Source organism: Colletotrichum navitas (assembly GCF_030913465.1).
Source record: "Colletotrichum navitas strain CBS 125086 chromosome Unknown LY79scaffold_28, whole genome shotgun sequence".
NCBI classification, from domain to species: domain Eukaryota; kingdom Fungi; phylum Ascomycota; class Sordariomycetes; order Glomerellales; family Glomerellaceae; genus Colletotrichum; species Colletotrichum navitas.
In genome coordinates this window covers 1-18,289 of record NW_026850574.1, presented here as the reverse complement: position 1 = coordinate 18,289, position 18,289 = coordinate 1, and the positions used below count along the sequence as shown (strand labels likewise).

The following is an 18,289-nucleotide window of genomic DNA, read 5'->3' as shown; positions in this document are numbered from 1 at the left end:
TTTAATATCCACATTAGAATTCATGGCATGAGACTTTTTGTCCTTGTGTTTTTTCTTCTTTTCTTGTTTCTCTTTGCACTTTCGTCATCCGTCATGGTCTCAGACCTTCGGCATCGAGCTCATTGTCGTAAGGCACCGAATCACACCTGAATGACGGCGACTTGCAAGGCTTCTCGTCTCCCTCCAAGCGAATCTCCCCCTTGGGATCGTAGTGTTGACGGACCCTAAAGAGAGAGTCAGTTGATGGTGTTCCGTGTGTTATTGCGAGCGTGAAACTCACCCTTGAAATGTGGTGCCAACAGTCTCCAGTACCAGGAGGATGACAACCAGAGCGAGCAAGGCCCCGAGGACGATCAAGTCGGGGTGCTCCTTAAAGATGGACATGGTAGGCTTAGGAACCTGAATGTGCCTCCAGCAGCCGAGACGAGTCCTTGACGGCAGCAGCCTTGCCAGGCCCTCCTCGAGAGTCATCGGGACGATCGTCTCGGGAGTACCGTCGCCCGCCACGTCCACCACTCTTTCCTTTCCAGATCGCAGCCTCGTGGAGAGTGATTGAAGGTAGGTGGTCTTCAGTGGCTGAGGCGCGGCTAGAACGAGTGACGGGGGCAGGTTTTCGGATGGCGACACTGGATGGTTGTCGAATTCGAATTCAATCCTGTGTCCGACATATTCCTCGACGTCCTTAATGGTGGAGACTGGTGGTGTGTGGCTTATGGGCACGCGATTGACTGTGGCGAGACGCCATGCCTCGTTCTGGACGTGGGCGGCCATGTCCGAAATAATTGCTGGGACGGGGACAGCCAAAGCCAGCTGTGAGAAGCCCATAGCATGGAGCAGTGTTGAGGGCTTCATTTTGTTGGTAATGAGGTCTAAATGAGTTTTTTTGTGTTGTATAAATCGTCGTGTAGATAGATTATGCGGTGTCAGGTGATGTCGTCGCGATGCTATCCCTCAGTGATGGACTTCACCGATATCCAAAGCCCGTCAAAGATTAAGACGGCTGGTAGTGGTTATGAGAATTCTGGGTGAAGAAGTCTGGGGAGCCGAGCTATTAGAGGCAGCGGCGAGGCGGCCAGAAAGTTAGACGGGCAAAAGAACCCGGGCGGAGAGGGTCGGCAGGGTAATGGTGGGCAGGAAACCTCGCAAGCGAATGAAACAAAACAAGTAACGGCTTTGGTGTGTTCCTAAGTTGTTCGGAGTGAGGCAGATGAGGCGAGACGACTGATAGGAGGAAGGGGAGGAAAGACCAGATGAGAAGAAGGTGGTGTTCGCGGGACTGACGTGCCAAGGCGAGCGAGGTCTGAAAGTAATATAGGAAGAGAGAGACGTCTTGGACTGCAAGTCGTCTGGGTCGAGGGGCTCGGGGCTAGGATGGAAGCATCCGTTGACTAGGTAGGTAGGGGCAAAGTATGGAGAAGGGGAGACCAGGCATGCATGCATGGGTGGTAGAGTGTTATGTATGATCAGAGGAAGCAAGACAAGACCAGGCCGACGAACGCATTTAGGCATGCCATAGCTTGTACGAACCCGGGAGCGGTGGTGTCTCTGTTCCTCTCTGTATGCGGTGGTGCACACTCTCTCTCCCCCTTCAGCCAGCTCTCCCCCGGGGCCCTGCTCTACTCCCCTAAAACGGGCGCGAGGGGCTGAGGTGGGGAGCGGATGCTGGCTCCAGGCCAAGACCAGGATCTAGGCTGAGCCTTGGACGCAGGGATGCTCTGGACCCTGTACAAGGGGACAGCGGTGCACCCTGTGCGATGCAGCCGGTGCTTTTCCAATTCCAACATGGCCCCTCTCTCCCTCTGGCTGCATGCTTCTCCACCAGCCCTCAGCTGGGGGGGGGGGGGGGGGCTTGCACCGGTGCAGACAAAGAAAGAACATGGCATCATCTGCCCGAGGCACCAATAAACATGGGCCCAAGGATCCTTTGTTAAACTTCGAGGCTGGCTAAGAGGTGGCAGTAGCCCGCTGCTTGCCCTGCAATAGGCATTGGACAATGCAGACAAACAATGTAGATAGGTGCGTAATGTGAGCAGGCCGACGGCGATGACACACCGCCCGATGGATGACAGACCATGGGGATCTGCGATGGAGAGGAGGGAAAACTGCCGAATAGCCGATTTGATTCACTCGACCGAACGATGATTGTTTCTGGTGAAGGCTCGCGGGCCTCCCTGTGTCTTTGCGAGTTTTGAAGACTCGGCATGCTCGGGCCCCATTGGTGGTTTGAGCCATGACATGGAAGGTCGTCTCTGGGTTTGCCAACAACTTCCCAAAGGGCCGCTTTCTGTTTCCAGACAGACGACGAATTCAATCGAGACGTTGGAGATCGGTGCCAAGCTGGGCGCGGAGTGAGCAGCAGGATGCATTGTTCGTGACGCTAGTGAACTCTAAGCAGAATCATAACCACTGGGAGGCGCTTTTAGGATCGGTGGCATTCCTATACGGCACACTGCCAAGTTGCTTTAGTTTAGTTAGCTGATTAGGTCCTCTGGGTACGGCTAGTCGCCCGGCGTGAGTCTTAACAGAGATGCATGCCGATGTCGGTTTCCATTTGTTACAGTCGGAAGACGGACGAGGGGTCCCATGCGCAAGCCGGCGGCGACCGAGCAGGAGAAGAGCCGGAAGAACTGCGGGTCTCATGCCTGGAAAAGACTCGACGCTTGCCGTCACAGGCTTGAGGTGAAGCTCAAAGATGGGATGGTTCCTGATGGAGGGAAGAGTCCCAGACGTTGCACCGTGCCGAAGGTACCGACCGCCCTTGGTGTTGACGACCTTGGTTGCCATCCTCATGCTTTGGTCAGGAAGACGTCGAATTGAATTGAATTGAATTGAATTGAAAGAGAAGACGAACAGCACAAACAAGCCATGGGGCGCCCCCCCCCCCCCTTCTTGCCTCGTGATTTGTGCATGTGCTTATTGGCAGGAACAACGGAGAGAGTGAGGGAGGAAGGAGGAGGGAGCCCAGGCTACCTACCTACACCCATCTTACCTACCTACCTAGGTGGCTAGGTAGGTACCAGTCTAACAGGAGGTACCTACCTAGGCTAGTACAGGGCACCGTGCCAGGCACATCACAGAAAAGAATCAAGCTTTCCCAAAACCCACCCGGACCCTCATTTCCCACCCTGCCTTCCACATGTGGAAGCTGGAGCAAGTGGGTGGCTGCTTACCCTGTGTGAGTCTAAGCCAGGGTTTGTGCTGCTGTTGACTTACCGCAGAGTGATAGAGAGAGAAATTGGACAGGAACGGCGGCTCCAACCCGTCGTCCACCTACAATTTGCAACAGGGAGTATCACATAATACCGACCCATTGCGAGCGGAACTCCCACAGATACCAATAAACACGGCCGCGTCCAGCCCAGCCCTCCTCCCCTCCCTCCTCGGCGGCCATTCTTTTTCGGAAAGGGAAAAGGAAGCAAACCACAAGCGGAGAGAAGAAAAAAAAGAGAATGCATGGGCGCAAGCAGCCGGCACTCAGTGCAAAGACAGAACCAATCAAATTCTGCATCGAGCATATAAAAAAAAAAAAAAAAAAAAAAAAAGACGGACAATCATCTTACAAGCACGAAATTGGACGCTGGCTCGCACAGACACAGGTCTGCTAACCTCTTTCTCCTTCATCTTGTGGCCCAGCTCAGGCTTATGTCGACATCAACGAGACAAGCCGATGCCCAAGTTCCTTTTGATTCGCCTGGTCCAGGATGCGTACTCCGTACACTCGGTATGTTATACGATGTACGTACTTGGTATAGGCCACGACCTGCCCAACCAGTCCGTGCTCAGGCACGATGCTTGGCGTTGCCGTGCCACAGACCTCGTACAGACGAAATTGAAATTGCACAGTTGCCGCCGGGCCAATGCACCCAAGACAGAATAGAATGGGAGGCACATGTCAGCAATAACCTGCCTTGTTATGCACTGCGCCATTGAGTGTCCATGAGACGGGAAACGGCCTTGCAATGAATTTTTATTTTGTCTTTTCGTCTTTTTTTTTTTTTTTTCAACCCCTATCGTACGATAACAGCACCGAAACGCCTACGGCCAACACGGTCCCTCTGCCAAGTACGAACCACTGCCAGGGGCAAATCTAAATGCGTTTACAAGTGACTGTGTCACACTGCAAAGCAAGCGTTAGTAGATCGACGACAAGGTCCCACTGATAAGCGCCAGCCCGCATTCCTTGCTTCGGGGGGTTTTGGAATCGCCATACGGAGTACTTGGTATGAATGCAGTAGGAAGCCGAGATATGCCAGCAGCAGTAGCAGTTGCACGTTGGCTATTTTGGAGGCATCGCGGGGGTTTGAAACGCTGTGGACGTCTTTCTCCGGTGGGTTCGCCGCCCTTGAACCCCATCTGTCCTGGGAAACTGGAGCCTCTCCTGTGACAGTTTTGTTCCATCGCAACCGAGGCCCACATCGGCAGAAACAGCGAAACCCGCCTGTTCTTGCCGTCTATGGTGAGATTGCCCGAACGTCAAAACGGTTTCAACAGACCAACCCACCGACAATACCATGCGGTGCCCAAGGGAAATGGGTCCTTACTGGTCACCGGGCCCGCAGACTCTCCACCTACAAATGCCCGGCAATTCCTGCCAAGAGATTTGTTGTTTGAGAAAGAGTATGTCGAGCCGGTTTGTCGCAGATCGCCCTGTCATTCATTTGATGTAACGAAGCCTCAGGAGCAGACTGTCTACGCGACGGTTGGCTTGGCGTCCATCGGACATAGGGTGAGGCCATTCACACTCGGCCTGTCGAAACACTAGCGACTCGAGAGTGGGCTTCGCCCCTTTCCTGTCACCGGGTTTGCCTTCTTCAACCGTCAAAAAGTTCCAAAATAAGCAGCCACATCCAAGCCGGTTTGCACGCTTGTCCGGCCTAGTCCCTGCAAGGCGATCTTAGGCACCTGGACAAGTCGGCCTCGACCGTGCTAGCGCGAAGAGCACTGGGACGAGCCAGGGAGAATAGAAACTCTACGCACTCCGTATATAAATCAAAAATCAGAAAATAGGAAAAGAGCGAAAGGAAGAAAAATTGGGGGCAGCATGGATAAGCCTGCCTTCGGGGGAGACCAGGCGGACACGCGAGAGAGCAAACAACAATCGACAATGTGGGGAAAGCGTCTGGAAAGGGCAAGGGGTGAGGGAACAATATTTGCAAAGAAACCAATCACCAATCTAGAGCCACTTGCAGCCAGGGGTGGGGGGCTACCCAATGATGGGCCGCCCAGGGGACGAGTAACAAGCTTTGTGCTACTGCGAGCCACCTGGCGAAGAATGTCCAGGCTAGAAGTTATACACGTAGCTGTGGGAATTGGGAATTGGAATGGGGATTGCAGTAAGCCACTCTCTAGAACTTTCTCCCTCGTATCCCAACGGGCCAAGGGTTTTACGGGGTGCGGCGAAGCCAGTTCCCATCGGGGTGAGTGGAACTCCGTTCGGGACCTTCTCCCTTCGAGAGTCGGGCGCACGCCATGCGCAACTCGTATTACATGGCACTGGAAGTGGGATGGTGATCCCGCGGGTCGTATCATCTCGACAGAGTTGATTGATGGTGTGGCAGGCGGTAAACGGGACTTCTGGGCTGGTTTCGCCTCGAGAACCAGAAACTCAACAACGTCTCTCCATCTCGTGCCAAGGGGCAGACGCGCAAGCTGCTGGCTTTTGAGTTCCCCAATCAGAGAAAGTGACATCGAGGGATCCGGGGCAGTGGACGGCCCTCTCCAACTGTTTGGACGATGGGCTACGCGTCAGTCGCTGAGAAGCCGGGGCGGATTGGCCTCGAGGTGTTGATGAGTCGCGACTCGTAGGCCGCTAAGCTAAGCTGTATACAGTACACAGTACACAGGCCTGCAACCAAGAAAAGAGAGTTAAGCATGATAGAAACTGGCAACGAGATCTCGACCGGTCCATCGGCCAAGCCACTGTCACTCCACGAAATAAGAATACTACGACGGCCCTGAGCTGCCTATGGTAGCTGTTTTGGGGATTTTACAGGCTCGGCTCCCTAGCTCAGCGGCGGCCGGGAGCCGCGCTTTTCGGCCGCCGACATTTGATGCTAGCTAGCTCGCTGGGAGGGAAAAAGAAAAGAAGGGTTTCCCAATCGGGCCACTGACCTGAGAGCCCTTGTCGATGATCCATGGAGAGTCATCCATGGACCCGTGCCTACACTACCGTCGCAGCCCACTGACTCGGTCACCCCCCACCAATCTCCTTTCCCCGTCTGTGCACGTACCTTTTTCTCTTTTTTTTTCTTGGACCTGCCTCTCTTCTCGGCTTATGGGCTAGTCTCGTCCAATCTGCTTCAGCCTTGCACGCCTTCGCCCTGACAACAGTCTGTTCGCGCCGGCAAGGCTGAGAAAGGGTCTCTCGCTCGGTCCTAGCACCGGCAATCATCGAATACGCATCCCGCCCGAAGCCATTGAACTGAGCCTCGGGCTTTTTATCCTTTCTCTTGGTTCGCTCGCACGCCGTGTTCGGCAGTCCCGGCCCCATGTCGCCGACGACGCCAACGGACTTTGCCTCTCTCCCCCCGCCCCTTACCCGCTCCTCCACCGTTCCGGTAGGCTCCAGCACCGGCGGCACCAACACTACCAATAACAGCAACACCAACATCACCCGCCAAGACCCTTCTCGCCTCGCTCCCGAAGATGCTTTCTTGGCCACCTCGCCGCCGCGCCGACCCATCCCTTCCTTTCCCGATGCCTCCGCCGCGCCCGACCACCACCGCGCCCACCGCGCCCACCGCGCCCACCTCCGGCACAGCACCGTCGGCGACCGCTCCCGCTCCCGCCGCACGCGCAAGCGCACCTGGAAGAAGTTGATGTGGGTGAAGCAGAGCTACCCGGACAACTACACCGACCAGGATACCTTCCTCGAGAGCCTGCAACGCAACCCCCGCCTGCAGCCCTACGACTTCTGGCCCCTGGTCGCCGACTCCACCGTCATCGTCCAGCACGTCTGCTCCGTCATCATCTTCATCGTCTGCTTCGTTCTCATACAGAAGCAGCGCGTGCCGCCCACCTCGGTCGTGTCCTTCAGCAGCCTGGCAACCTTCCTCGGTTGGCTGCTGTGGGAGCGCTGGGAGGCCGACGAGGAGCGCAAGGAGCTCGGCCGCTTGGCCGGCGGTGCCACCGTCGCCGGCCGGAGGGAACCGAGCCGGAGGACGAGCAGCATGCGACGCCCGCCGTCGCACGCCGACGACACCTCGGCAGCAACGACTGCCGCCAGCTCCCTCACAAACCTTTCCTCCGCCGCCACCACCGCTGCTCCCGAGCGCCCGACGCGACACTCCCACTCCGCCTCGGCGAGCTCACTCATCTCCACGACCTCGGCGACCTCGCAGTCCGCCTACCGCCGCCACAGCCAGGAAATCATGAACCAGGCCCCTCCCCGCCGCTCCTCCTTCCCCCTCCCGGGCGACGACAACAGCCGGCTGAACCAGCGCCTCAGCACCGTCAAGAGCGCCATCCTCATCTACTCGACGCTCCTCGGCCTCTCGCCCATCCTCAAGTCCCTGACCAAGTCGACCTCCCCCGACAGCATCTGGGCCATGTCCTTCTGGCTGCTGACCATCAACATCTTCTTCTTCGACTACTCGGGCGGCGTCCGCGTCAACATCCCCGCCTCGCTGTCGACCAACGCCGCCCTCATGGCCTCGACCGTGCTCGCCAGCCGCCTGCCCTCCACCGGCCAGGTCTTCAGCCTCACCCTCTTCAGCATCGAGGTGTTCGGCCTGTTCCCCGTCTTCCGGCGCTACGCGCGGCACCGGAGCTCGGGCTACAACTACGCCATGACGGCGCTCCTCGTCCTCGGCGCCGGCGCCGGCGTGGGCGTCATCGTGGGCGACGACGGCGGGGTCGCCGCTACCGCCGCCACCGCCGCCGGGTGGCCGTGGAAGAGCGCCGTCGCCGGCATGGTCGTCAGCGTGCTCATCTCGGCCGTCGCCATGGGCGGGTGCAGCTGGTGGCTCATCGGCCTGCAGAAGTACAAGAACGAGATCTACGGGCCGTGGGACCCGGCGAGGCCCATCATCATGAGCCGGCGGCTCTGGGAGGACGGCTGATGGTGGAGATACGGGTGGAGGGGGATGGCCCCCTTTTCCCTTTCTGATGTTGAGTTACTTAGACATGAATTCAGAGCCATGGGTATATTATACGAACAACCCGAAACTAATGCTTCGACTGCGACGATGTAACTCGTCTGATGGCCTGTCTGGTGACATGTTCTTTAATCCATCTATCTCATAATCCATCCCATCATCCATCCCATCATCCATCTGATGACCTATCCTCATTCCATCCCATCACTCACAGTCATAGTGCAGTCATCGTCTGTGTGGCTTGGATCCTGGCAGTTGGTGCACGATGGTACCTCCAAGACATACCCAAGTTCGATGGCGTTTGCAAGAATCTGCCCGACCTTGCTTTTCTCGGCACGTGGATCCTTGACCATCCCGGCGTTGATGATGAGAATCTCGCATTGCTTTGCTCGAGTCGTGGCCAAGCAATTACGATTTGGATCCAAGCAGAATCCAGGCTTGCGTGTCTGCACATAATCGACGATGACGAGATCTCGCTCCTCACCTTGGGCAGAGTCAAGGGTTCGGACTTCGATCCGCTGATAGTCCTCGGCTGAGATGTTTCTCTGTTTCCGCTCATCCAGCAGCATTTTCCGGTACAAGTCAACTTGAGCTCTGTACAATGGCAGAATCAGAAACCTGGCCTTCCCAGTAGAGTCAACATTCTGCAGCTCTGGGTTCCGAAACATCTTCTTGACTTGAGATATGACCCATCGTACGTGCGTGATGTTCCTGGATGAATTGCCAGCCAGAGTCGACTTGGAAAAGGGAAACTGCACGACCACACGAGATGGTTCTGTTTGGCACGTGTCTTCGCCGAGTAGCTTTTTCATCTCAGCTACGAATGCCAAAGTTGAAGGAGTCCAATTCATGTCGTCAAGATAGTTTGTCATGAGATTTCCGTAATTGATCCTGGACGGCAGCGGTGAAAGGTTTCCTCGGAGGCGATGAGTAACTGTCAACCATCCCAGCTCGACACCGGCCAAGACTGCTCTCTCGAGTAGAGACACAGACATCTGTCTGAGGAACGGGTTGTCAGTTAACTTGGCTTCTTCACTAACGTGAGGCTTGAGCTGCTCTGGGTCTCCCAAGTAGAACCAAGCACAAGGACTGTAGTGACAGATACTGATGAGTGAGCTGAGTTCCGATTGGCGTGCGGCTTCGTCTGTGAACACCAGTTGGGCTGCGAACCGTTTTACCATTGCATTGGCAGAAACCACCGGTGTCGTGCAGATGATTCCCTTGAAATCGAATAGCATGTCGTTGAAAACGCCTTTGACATACATCCGCAAGGCCTTGAGATCATCATCTCTCAAACGGCCATCTCGGTCGCCGATTCTGAGGATGGTACGGATTTCGGGATACTTGTCTATGTGAGCCCGGTAATATGCAACGGCTGCGGTATCTGCGGACACATTAGTGGACCGAGCTCGCTTCGAGCAACTTTTCTTTTGATGCTTATTCATGTCAAGACACATTCTCTCAAACTGATAAACCTCAAGTAATTGGTAGGCTAGGTCTGTCGGATCTTTACTTTGAGCCTCGGAGTCCATTTCTTGGATGACATCCTGGGCCTTGTCTTCGTCGAAGTACTGGTAAGAGTGGTCGAGGCCAGGCGCAAGAAGACGAGTGACAGATTTGAACTCGAAGTCTAAACCGTATAGACGTATGATATCCGGAGCACCCGCCAGATCCAGCTTCTCAAAGTATTCCTGGAACTTGATGGCCATGTCATCTACCGCCTGGTTGTTTGGAGCGAGGTAAAGTGTTGGCACGGGCTCTGCGGTTCCCTGTCCGAACGTGCATGCTGCAACAATGAATTTGATCAGCTCTGTTTTTCCAGAGCCTGCGACTCCCGGAATAAAGGCCAAGCCCGCGGGCAGATTGTCGAGATGACGAATGATCATTTGTTTGGCCGAGTCCAGTTTTTCGTATTGCGATTCGATTTTCTCGGGGCAGGAAGACGATGGTGATTGATGGTCGAGCCCAGAGAGTTCCCCAAGAACTGGAAACCTTTCATGCAGATTAACGGAGGGCGCGTTATCAGGCTGAAACCCCTGAATGTACTTGTAAGCATCGATGTTGCGAGCTCCGATTGTCACGTTCTGCTTGGCTGATTCAGGGTTGTGGAGCGCATTGATAGCAAATACCTCTGCGCGAATCGTCTTGTCTGAGGTGGTGCGTCGAACAAAGGCTGTGAGGTTTTGTTGCTTCTCATCAGCAAGAACTGACTCCATATAGTCATCAAGGGAAACAGATGTGTCCAGCTCGACGAAGGGTAGCTCCACAGAGATTGTCTTTCGCGCGTTGTGGTCTACTGCCGTGTCGTCTCTCGCCTCAAGAGGGCATGATGCCAGATATGTTTGGGCATCGTGTGGGACCTTGGGAAACTTGAAGTCCATTCTTGTTGCTGGAAACCAGATGGTTTCATCTTCGATGACTGTCTCGGTGTCATTGGAAACCAAGGAGTTGGTGTTGTCCATCACAAAGTTTGTAATGCGAGTCTCGTGAGCTAAAGGAGACTCATCATCAGCGGCCCGCAAGCTCAGGATGACCTCATCTTCGTGTTCCGAATCCATGAGCTTTGAAAGCTTTCCACGGACAGATTTGATGAACTTTTCAGCTCTCGCCTGGCGTTGGAAGTGAACAAAATCAAGGAGCGACTCCGCCACCTCAGCCACATCGGGAAGAACAACCGAGCGATTGAGCTTGGCATTGGGAATCTGGATGTGGCAAGTCTCTCCATACGTTGGGAGGTAGATGTCATGTCCCTTGGGCTTGATAATGACCACGAACTGAGAGTTGTTGTTGGAGCTTCGCAGAGGGACGACATGCGCAGAGAACTCAGTTGACACCACTTCTTGAGCTGCAACTAGCTCTGCGAACGCTTGATTCACGGAACCGACGACCTGAGTGATCATGTACTGGTCTTCGTTTTGAAAACGCACCAGGGGCTGCTGCTTGACTAGTCCCCGAGGCAGAGTGCCGTCAAGTCTGGGGACATGTCCGAGAGGCAAGTCGTGACTTCGGTCGCTCTTTGAAAACCATGCGTCCATTGGATACTTCAGTGTGTCCGCTTCATGTGCCAGTGAGAACAAATGTTGCAGGACCTCCGTGAAGTCCTCTCCGCTACGGATGAGAGGTTTGTTGAGCAAGAGGTCAATGTTGATGACACCCTGTGACTCAAGAGCCTTTTTGATGGTAATCAAGTCGTCACATCTGCTTCCGTGTGAAATAACTTTTGGGTTATTGTGCATCTCGCGATTGTAGAAGTCGTTCAATGAGAAGCGTTGCTGGATTGACGTGTTCATAGTAACTCGGGACGTAGCAAGAGACACCTTGATCGCACCCGATCGTGCTACAGCTTCAGCGTGGTGTTTCTCCAGAGCTTCCTGAGTATCATCCATGGATAGGTCAACAACGGTGATGTGTTGCATTTGGTTGAAATAGACCAGCGCCTCGGCAATGCGGGTGTCAGATAACTTGCCCTCGTAGAGATGAAACTCAAGCTTCAGGTACTTGAGCATCATCGGAGAAAAGGTAGCAGTGCCGAGTTTGAGCTTGACTGATATTGTTTCGTTTCCGCATTTACCAATCAGCTCTGCGTCTTGTGCAGTGGGGGTTGACTTCCAAGTTCGGTCTCCGTTCTTGATCGTGAGCAGGCAGTGAGGAGAGTTCAGCGACTCAGTAGGCGTCCACTGAAACAAATAGTTAGATATCATGTGGAAAGAGACTTGATCCTGAGAAATTGCGAAACTTACAATGGTGTTATCACTGTCATTTTGGGCGTTCGGAAGATCATTTGGCCAAGTGCTGTCCTCATTTCCGCCTTCGTTCTTCGGAGGATCATCAGGCCAACCATCGCCGGCTCCAGACTCCATCTTTGATCTCGGCTCTCACCTCTCTCTGAGACGCTATCGTCAGCTTCTTAACGCAAAAAGAAAAAAAAAAAGAAAAAAAAAAGACCAGAACGCCATAGGTGTTTCGTGATGTATTCTGCGATGACGCCGAGGTAGACTGATGCAACAGCAGTCGATGGATAAAGAACGAAGAGTTCATCCGCTCAAGACACGCTCAAATTTAACCGGAAGATTTCGCGCCTCTAGTGCAACAGTGCAGATGACGCTTCATCCAGAAAAGAAGAAGATATTGAATATCTGAACTTACCTTAGCAGGATCTTGTTATGATAGACGTGACAGAGTTGAAGATTTTGGGTGCTGATGAGTGTCGTGCGGGAAGTGAGACAAAGAGTGGGATGAAAGTGATATAGAAGGTGGAAGGAAATTGAGATAGAAGGTAGAAGGAAAGTGAGATAGAAGGTGGAAGGAAAGTGAGGAAAGTGAAGAAAGTGAGAGGAAAGTAAGACAAAAAAAGAAGAAGAAAAGCGTGAAGAGAGTGAGGTAGAACACACCCAAATGGGCCAAGAACCTAAGCAAGCCCGCATAGAGTAGATGCATAGGATAGGTACGCTGAGGATGAAGCTTTTCAAAACCAACTACCTACCTACCTAAGATTTCAATGCAAAAGAACAAGAACAAACCAGCAAAAAAAGCAGTACAAGGTGATACAATAGCGATAATGATCACTTTAGCAGTCCCTATTCCCCTAAGCTTAAAACTGAATCATGGGTATTACCACCGACATAATAGGAGTATATATCTCAAATTACCTCCTCTTCAGTCTCTTCAATCCAATCACTTTAGGTATCTATGAAGAACCTAAGACTCCTGCAGCACAAGATACCAAAGAAGGGGCATCAAAGCAATCTCAGCTCAGTCTGCCTGTGTTACCAGCCAGCCACGCTGCTTGTCCACCTTGCCAGCAATGGAAAAGACAACTCATGTCACTAGCTGGTATTCAATCCCTCCCGAATAAGATTTCTATCACACCACAAGTCATAGATTGCACTCTTTCAATTAGCCAACACCTAGGTGACTGGACCAAAGGTGTGCGCTTAACTCACTCATATTTAGAGATCTAGGGTGTATTGCACCACATAATCTGTTACAGGGAAATGAAAGGTTTTGTCACAAGTAGTAACTTGTAGATAATATGTAATCCCAACCACCACAAGATGGAAGGGACAGTCTTCAATAACAATAGCCAGTAATGCCAGCCCATCTGGGTCCATCGCGATGGGTAACGGCGATACCAGCCCGACCGGGTTCATCTAGATATATTGCGATAGGTAATGGCGATGCTAGCCCGTCTGCCACGTAACCAAAAACGACGCCGTTAGTTACGGGGTAGCAACTAACGCTTATATGTCTCGTGACACCATCTGGGCCCAGATGGGCTGGAATCTAGGTGCCTAGGTACAGGTTTCCAGGTTGCCCAGATCAGCTGTCGATCAGCTGCGCTGCCAGCCCGGACTTCAGCCCAACATTTGTCTGGTCTGAGCAGATATATCCAAACCCGCATTGTAGGCAAACACATTCCTTGAACAGTTTTTCTTCTTCTGACAACAATAGCAAAGGGAGTTGTTGCTGCTTCGCCCAGCTGCAGGTTCATCCCCGTTTCGGGCCGACACATATGGACTACAAGTTAGGGCAAAAAGGCTAGATGGTATGTAGCAACCGTGCCAAACTCTCTCTGCGTCTGTCGGTTTGTTAGAGTCTTTGGCGCCGACTGATCAAACAATTATTTGGGTCTTACAGGTCCAACAGAAGTAAAGTGCGGGAAATCTGCCAACAAAAACGGGATGGTGCAGCATTTAGGGACCAATCTGGCAATGTTGATGCAAACACAGCCATGGACGGTAATGGAAATGATGAGTACAAGGAAATTTTTCTTTGAGCCGACACAATCATTAGTAAAGTTTTGTCGTTGTGATGGGCTTGCTGCAAAGCTGCTGCCGCAACACAGCCATTGTTTCGATGAGAAGTCCACTACATAGTGGTAAATTGCGGTGTCGCAAGCAATGGCTGGGAGACAAAACCTACCAGGTGCTTGGATAAAGTGCCCATATACCGGGCTTAAATACCCGGTTAAACTTATATAAGATTCTCAGCGGTCGTAAGATACCTCGCGGGTGGATGTTTTGAGGCAGAGACCATGAATCAGATATTTGGTCCGTGAATCCCGAGGGCGGTCTCGCGAAGGACCACTCGAACACCAGCATTGACCTGGCCACCGAAACTTCCTTAACCACGGCACATTTCCTTCCAATTGGATACCTGGCTGTAACACCACCGGAAAGATGACCGACCAAGAGGTGACACTATCTGAGCCACTTCTATCAGCTCAAGGCCCAACGCCCCTTTTGGTCCTTCTGCAGGTTTCAACCCAACTCAACTTGAGGGTGATCCCACAAGGAACCATCCGGAGTATATTTCGCTTATTTCGGCTTCTTCCAAAAGGAGGCTGGGCATCGACAATGCTGGGACTGTTCAGGAGCTGAATCGTCTTGCTCAAGTACCAGAGCCGGCAACGCTAAAAGCGGTACCATCTTAAGCGAACATTTGAGAAAAGACGGCCTCACATACATTGAGTCAAGCAGCCGAACATTACGGATGCACCACTTCAGAGTCTTGCCGGAAATTCCTAAAGATAAAGCATCGAAGACATCCACACAACCTTGCAAATCCCTCGATGGTACGCAGTACACAGGCGATAGAGCTGTCCTGACACAGTACTACTTGAAAGGAGTGTAATAATGGGCTGTGCCGTTCAAAGAATGAAACAGATTCTGCCATTGGTCAACCTGCTCGATCTCGGCTACCTTATGCTGAGTAACGCAGTAAGAAAAGTACGTTTCCTCTTGCTCCAACCAGATCCAAAAGGGCTATTCCGATGCTCCCCAGATCAAAGCTCACTTTATCGCGCTTTCAATCGGTTGATACTGAGCTACAGATAGGGACGCTGACATTCCGTGGACAGGGCGAGGTTTAAACCAAACGGTACTGTCCAGGTTCGAGACTTGGAAGCAAATCAGCAACAATCAAGGATAATACTTTACCGGGCATCCCGTTTGGGAGTATTTCATATCGGGCCAAGCGGGCTCTACTATAATCTTTCAGTGGTCTATCTTTCATTGCAGAGATCGAAAGCATCCCGTTCATCTCCTAAATCCTGAAGACCGATGCGCCAGATACATCGAGTCTATTAGAGGACTCGTTAGAGGACTCGCTATTCAATGCTCCTTTACAGAAGTCATGAAGTATCTGGGACCGACTCAGAACTCCTCGAAAGTCAGTTGAATACGTTGTTGAGGGAGGACCCCACTGGGTCATGTGATCTACCTCCTCCCTCCTCCCTCCTTTGGGCAGCCTCTGCCCACCTCGGGCAGCCCACTCTCTTCCTCTTCACACACATCGCCAATATCACAATATTGCCTCACTTTCGCCGTTGTGCTGTCACGCCCACATAAGTAGCAGTTACTCCAAAGGGGTCCAACAAACCAGCTTGCAGGAACAGCCAAATGCGTCATTTGTCGGGATATACACGACACGCGCGAACTCTACAAAAACAGTAGTTATTAAGGCATGTACTGCGCTGATTATCTTTGGAATCTTTTCGAGGCATCTACTAACAATGAACCTTTTTGCCTCTCTAGTGCTATGGCACGCTATCCCTATCGACCATATCTCAGGACGGTTGTTCTTAGACGAGTTTGCGAAGATCTTCCACGCGTATTCGGCAACAGATCGAACATATTGCCACGTCCCCACTTGCTCTGCTTTTATTCACCTGCTACTCTTCATGGAGACGTCAGTACTTGTAGGTCTCTTTGGACTCTCTCCTTGCTGGCGGCAATAAGTCAGTCTTCATCCCAGACAAGGCACCAGCAACTCTTCCACTTTTCGAGGCAGAGGTAACAGAAGTAAAATTTGCAACAGCAGGCTAATACGTAACAGTGCCAGTTAGCGGGAGTTCATTATCGCGATATAGACGAACCTATAATATGGTAGCACCCCATTCTCAAATCCACAACGGGTTAGCAAGAAGGGTATAGCTTCTGGTTGCTCTGGTTGACCAGCTGGAGTACATCCTGCGTAGCATGTCGAGACAAACGTACTTCAACGTTGTCCATCCAGAATTCTACGGATACATGTGCAGACAATAGGACCACTAGTTGGGCCCATGGACATATTCAAGAGACCTGTCATGAAGAAAAAGTATTTGTAAGCTCAAACAAAGCAAACAATATACTACGATTTTTCTGACAAGGAGCAGGTTCGCATCAGCAGCAAAGGTGCCGCGCTCTCACATGCCTTCCATTCAGGGGGCTATCTATCTATCTTACTTTCGAGAATTGATGGGTTACGAAACCAATCGTCAATTTAGAACCTCTGGGTCGTCACCGAAGACGACTTGAAGCTATCCAGGGTTCGAAACGAATACGTTATCGACCTTGATATTTCGCCCGCATCATACTCGAGTCTGCTTCATTACATTCAGACTACATTGAGTATGACGGCGACTTGGTTAGCAAGTCTGAAGACGATTCCAACCTTGACTGTGCGAAAAAAATCCACCGGAGGCAATGAGGATACCTTTCTTGCATGGCTCAAAAATTCATGCAATATTGCAACATTGCCCAGACTGACTAGGTATGCGACCTCCGAGGCGCAGTGGTTGATCGACCACGCATTCGATGGCATGCTCTTGCTTTTGAGAGACCAGAGTTTGCATTACCACAAAAATAAAATGCTAAACCTGGGTCCTTTCTTAAAGAATGCGGAGCTCAAATGTCAGTAGGCTGCTGGATCAAGCCGCGATCCCAACTAATCGTTTCTGGAACATTGCTCACATCTGTCTAACTGCCGGATGTTGTTTCCATAGGATCGACTGAAGCGACATTCGCAAGAGCCACGCTGCTTGGGCAAGAAGATCTGTTCTATTTGCTGGGAATGTCACACGGGCGAATCCTGCAACGTGTGCGCCCACTGCATGAAAAAGGGCCACAAGGCATCGGAATGTTTTCAAACCCCCGAATCCAAGAAGGTCGCAAAGAACAAGCCGATCAAGTGCCTCTGTTACGGTGAACTGGGCCACAAGGCATCGAAATGTTTTCAAAACCCCGAATCCAAGAAGGTCGCAAAGAACAAGCCGATCAAGTGCCTCTGTTGCGGTGAACTGGGCCACAAGTCCGGCGATTGTCTCAACAAACGAGCTCGGCCTCGCGTCTGTTTGTCTGCTCGATCTGCCGAGCATCTCGGACGATGACGAAACAACGGAACCTAGGGAGATGTAAGAATAAGCGGGAACGGGAAGCCAAGCCCGGCGTCCCCGCCTCCTTCCACTTGCGGGGCTCGACCGCATGTGCTCCAGCCACGCCGAAAGTGGGCGACTGAGCCACGGTCGAGGGTAATAAACAGGACGACGTGATTTGATCAGTGGGGCGCCGAGTTCATGTTCATGTGCTGAAATTACAGCGTCCGGGAGCGGAGGGGGAATTGGAGGGGTAGCGGTTAACAGGCAGACACATTGTGGGTCTGCCCATGGGCCCCTGAAGTACCGCACTGCAACTAACATTAATTATATTAAAATAATAGATATATTTGGATATTCTGATTGGTTAATCCAGTTAATGTAGGTCCACTATATCCTCTGCGTTTTTTCAGGGTTAACTAGACTACCTACCTACGCGTAACAATATTAAGTTAATAACTTATTGCTGCTAACCTATTACTGCTAACCTATTACTGTTAACCTATTATTAACTATATTATTTATTACTAATTAACCCTTTACCCTATTATTATTGTTTTCTTTATATTACTATAGTATTAGATATTCCTCTGTTAACTACTAGTAAGGCTAATATAATTAACACATTAGATAACAAAATTATAACCCTTTAAGTGCTTTTACTGCTTAACTATAAGGATAATATAGTTAACTTTAACCTAGAGGACTTTTAAAAGGAGCTTAATAGTAAGAATATTCTTTTTACTAGCTTACTTACCTATCTAACTATTTACTTTATTAAGACTTACCTTATGTGTCCCTAAGACCTAGGCTAGCCTTATTATTATACTTAATAACCTTACTGCCTATTATAAGTAATACTTTTATTTTACTAAGCCTATAAAGGTAGGCGCTACTAAATTTAAATAAATATAGGCTTTTATTAGTAATTTTTTTAATTTAACTAAAGCTTAAGGCTATACCTTTAGTAGTACTACTACTACTTATTATTACTGCCTACTTTAGTTAACTAAAGCTAATAAGCCTTAAGGTAGTAAGGCTATAATAACCTATAACTATA

General features: G+C 51.4%; 6 protein-coding genes across 6 annotated transcripts; 2 read left to right on the top strand and 4 right to left on the bottom strand.

Annotated features, from left to right (window-relative positions):
* Positions 1-91: 91 nt before the first annotated feature.
* LY79DRAFT_579564 (uncharacterized protein) lies at positions 92-852 on the bottom strand (the record flags this gene model as incomplete). Its single annotated transcript, XM_060560035.1, has 2 exons — positions 92-224; positions 281-852. The coding sequence occupies 2 exons, from the start codon at positions 850-852 to the stop codon at positions 92-94; spliced, it is 705 nt and encodes a 234-aa protein (XP_060414283.1).
* Positions 853-966: 114 nt separating this feature from the next.
* LY79DRAFT_192405 (uncharacterized protein) lies at positions 967-1,564 on the bottom strand. The gene has a single exon (XM_060551401.1). It carries the CDS (start codon positions 1,507-1,509, stop codon positions 1,081-1,083), a length of 429 nt encoding a protein of 142 aa, XP_060414282.1. The 5' UTR covers positions 1,510-1,564; the 3' UTR covers positions 967-1,080.
* Positions 1,565-6,194: 4,630 nt separating this feature from the next.
* Positions 6,195-8,252, top strand: LY79DRAFT_659175 (phosphatidylinositol N-acetylglucosaminyltransferase). The gene has a single exon (XM_060562739.1). The coding sequence runs from the start codon at positions 6,489-6,491 to the stop codon at positions 8,058-8,060; it is 1,572 nt and encodes a 523-aa protein (XP_060414281.1). The 5' UTR covers positions 6,195-6,488; the 3' UTR covers positions 8,061-8,252.
* A 35-nt stretch (positions 8,253-8,287) lies between these two features.
* Positions 8,288-8,764, bottom strand: LY79DRAFT_515186 (uncharacterized protein; the record flags this gene model as incomplete). Its single annotated transcript, XM_060554688.1, has 1 exon — positions 8,288-8,764. The coding sequence occupies one exon, from the start codon at positions 8,762-8,764 to the stop codon at positions 8,288-8,290; it is 477 nt and encodes a 158-aa protein (XP_060414280.1).
* A 6,586-nt stretch (positions 8,765-15,350) lies between these two features.
* On the top strand, positions 15,351-16,417 carry LY79DRAFT_192339 (uncharacterized protein). Its single transcript, XM_060551400.1, has 5 exons — positions 15,351-15,558; positions 15,632-15,834; positions 15,933-16,011; positions 16,061-16,199; positions 16,252-16,417. The coding sequence occupies exons 2-5, from the start codon at positions 15,636-15,638 to the stop codon at positions 16,360-16,362; spliced, it is 528 nt and encodes a 175-aa protein (XP_060414279.1). The 5' UTR covers positions 15,351-15,558; positions 15,632-15,635; the 3' UTR covers positions 16,363-16,417.
* A 192-nt stretch (positions 16,418-16,609) lies between these two features.
* Positions 16,610-17,774, bottom strand: LY79DRAFT_192300 (uncharacterized protein). Its single transcript, XM_060551399.1, has one exon. It carries the CDS (start codon positions 17,551-17,553, stop codon positions 16,825-16,827), a length of 729 nt encoding a protein of 242 aa, XP_060414278.1. The 5' UTR covers positions 17,554-17,774; the 3' UTR covers positions 16,610-16,824.
* Between the last annotated feature and the right edge of the window lie 515 nt (positions 17,775-18,289).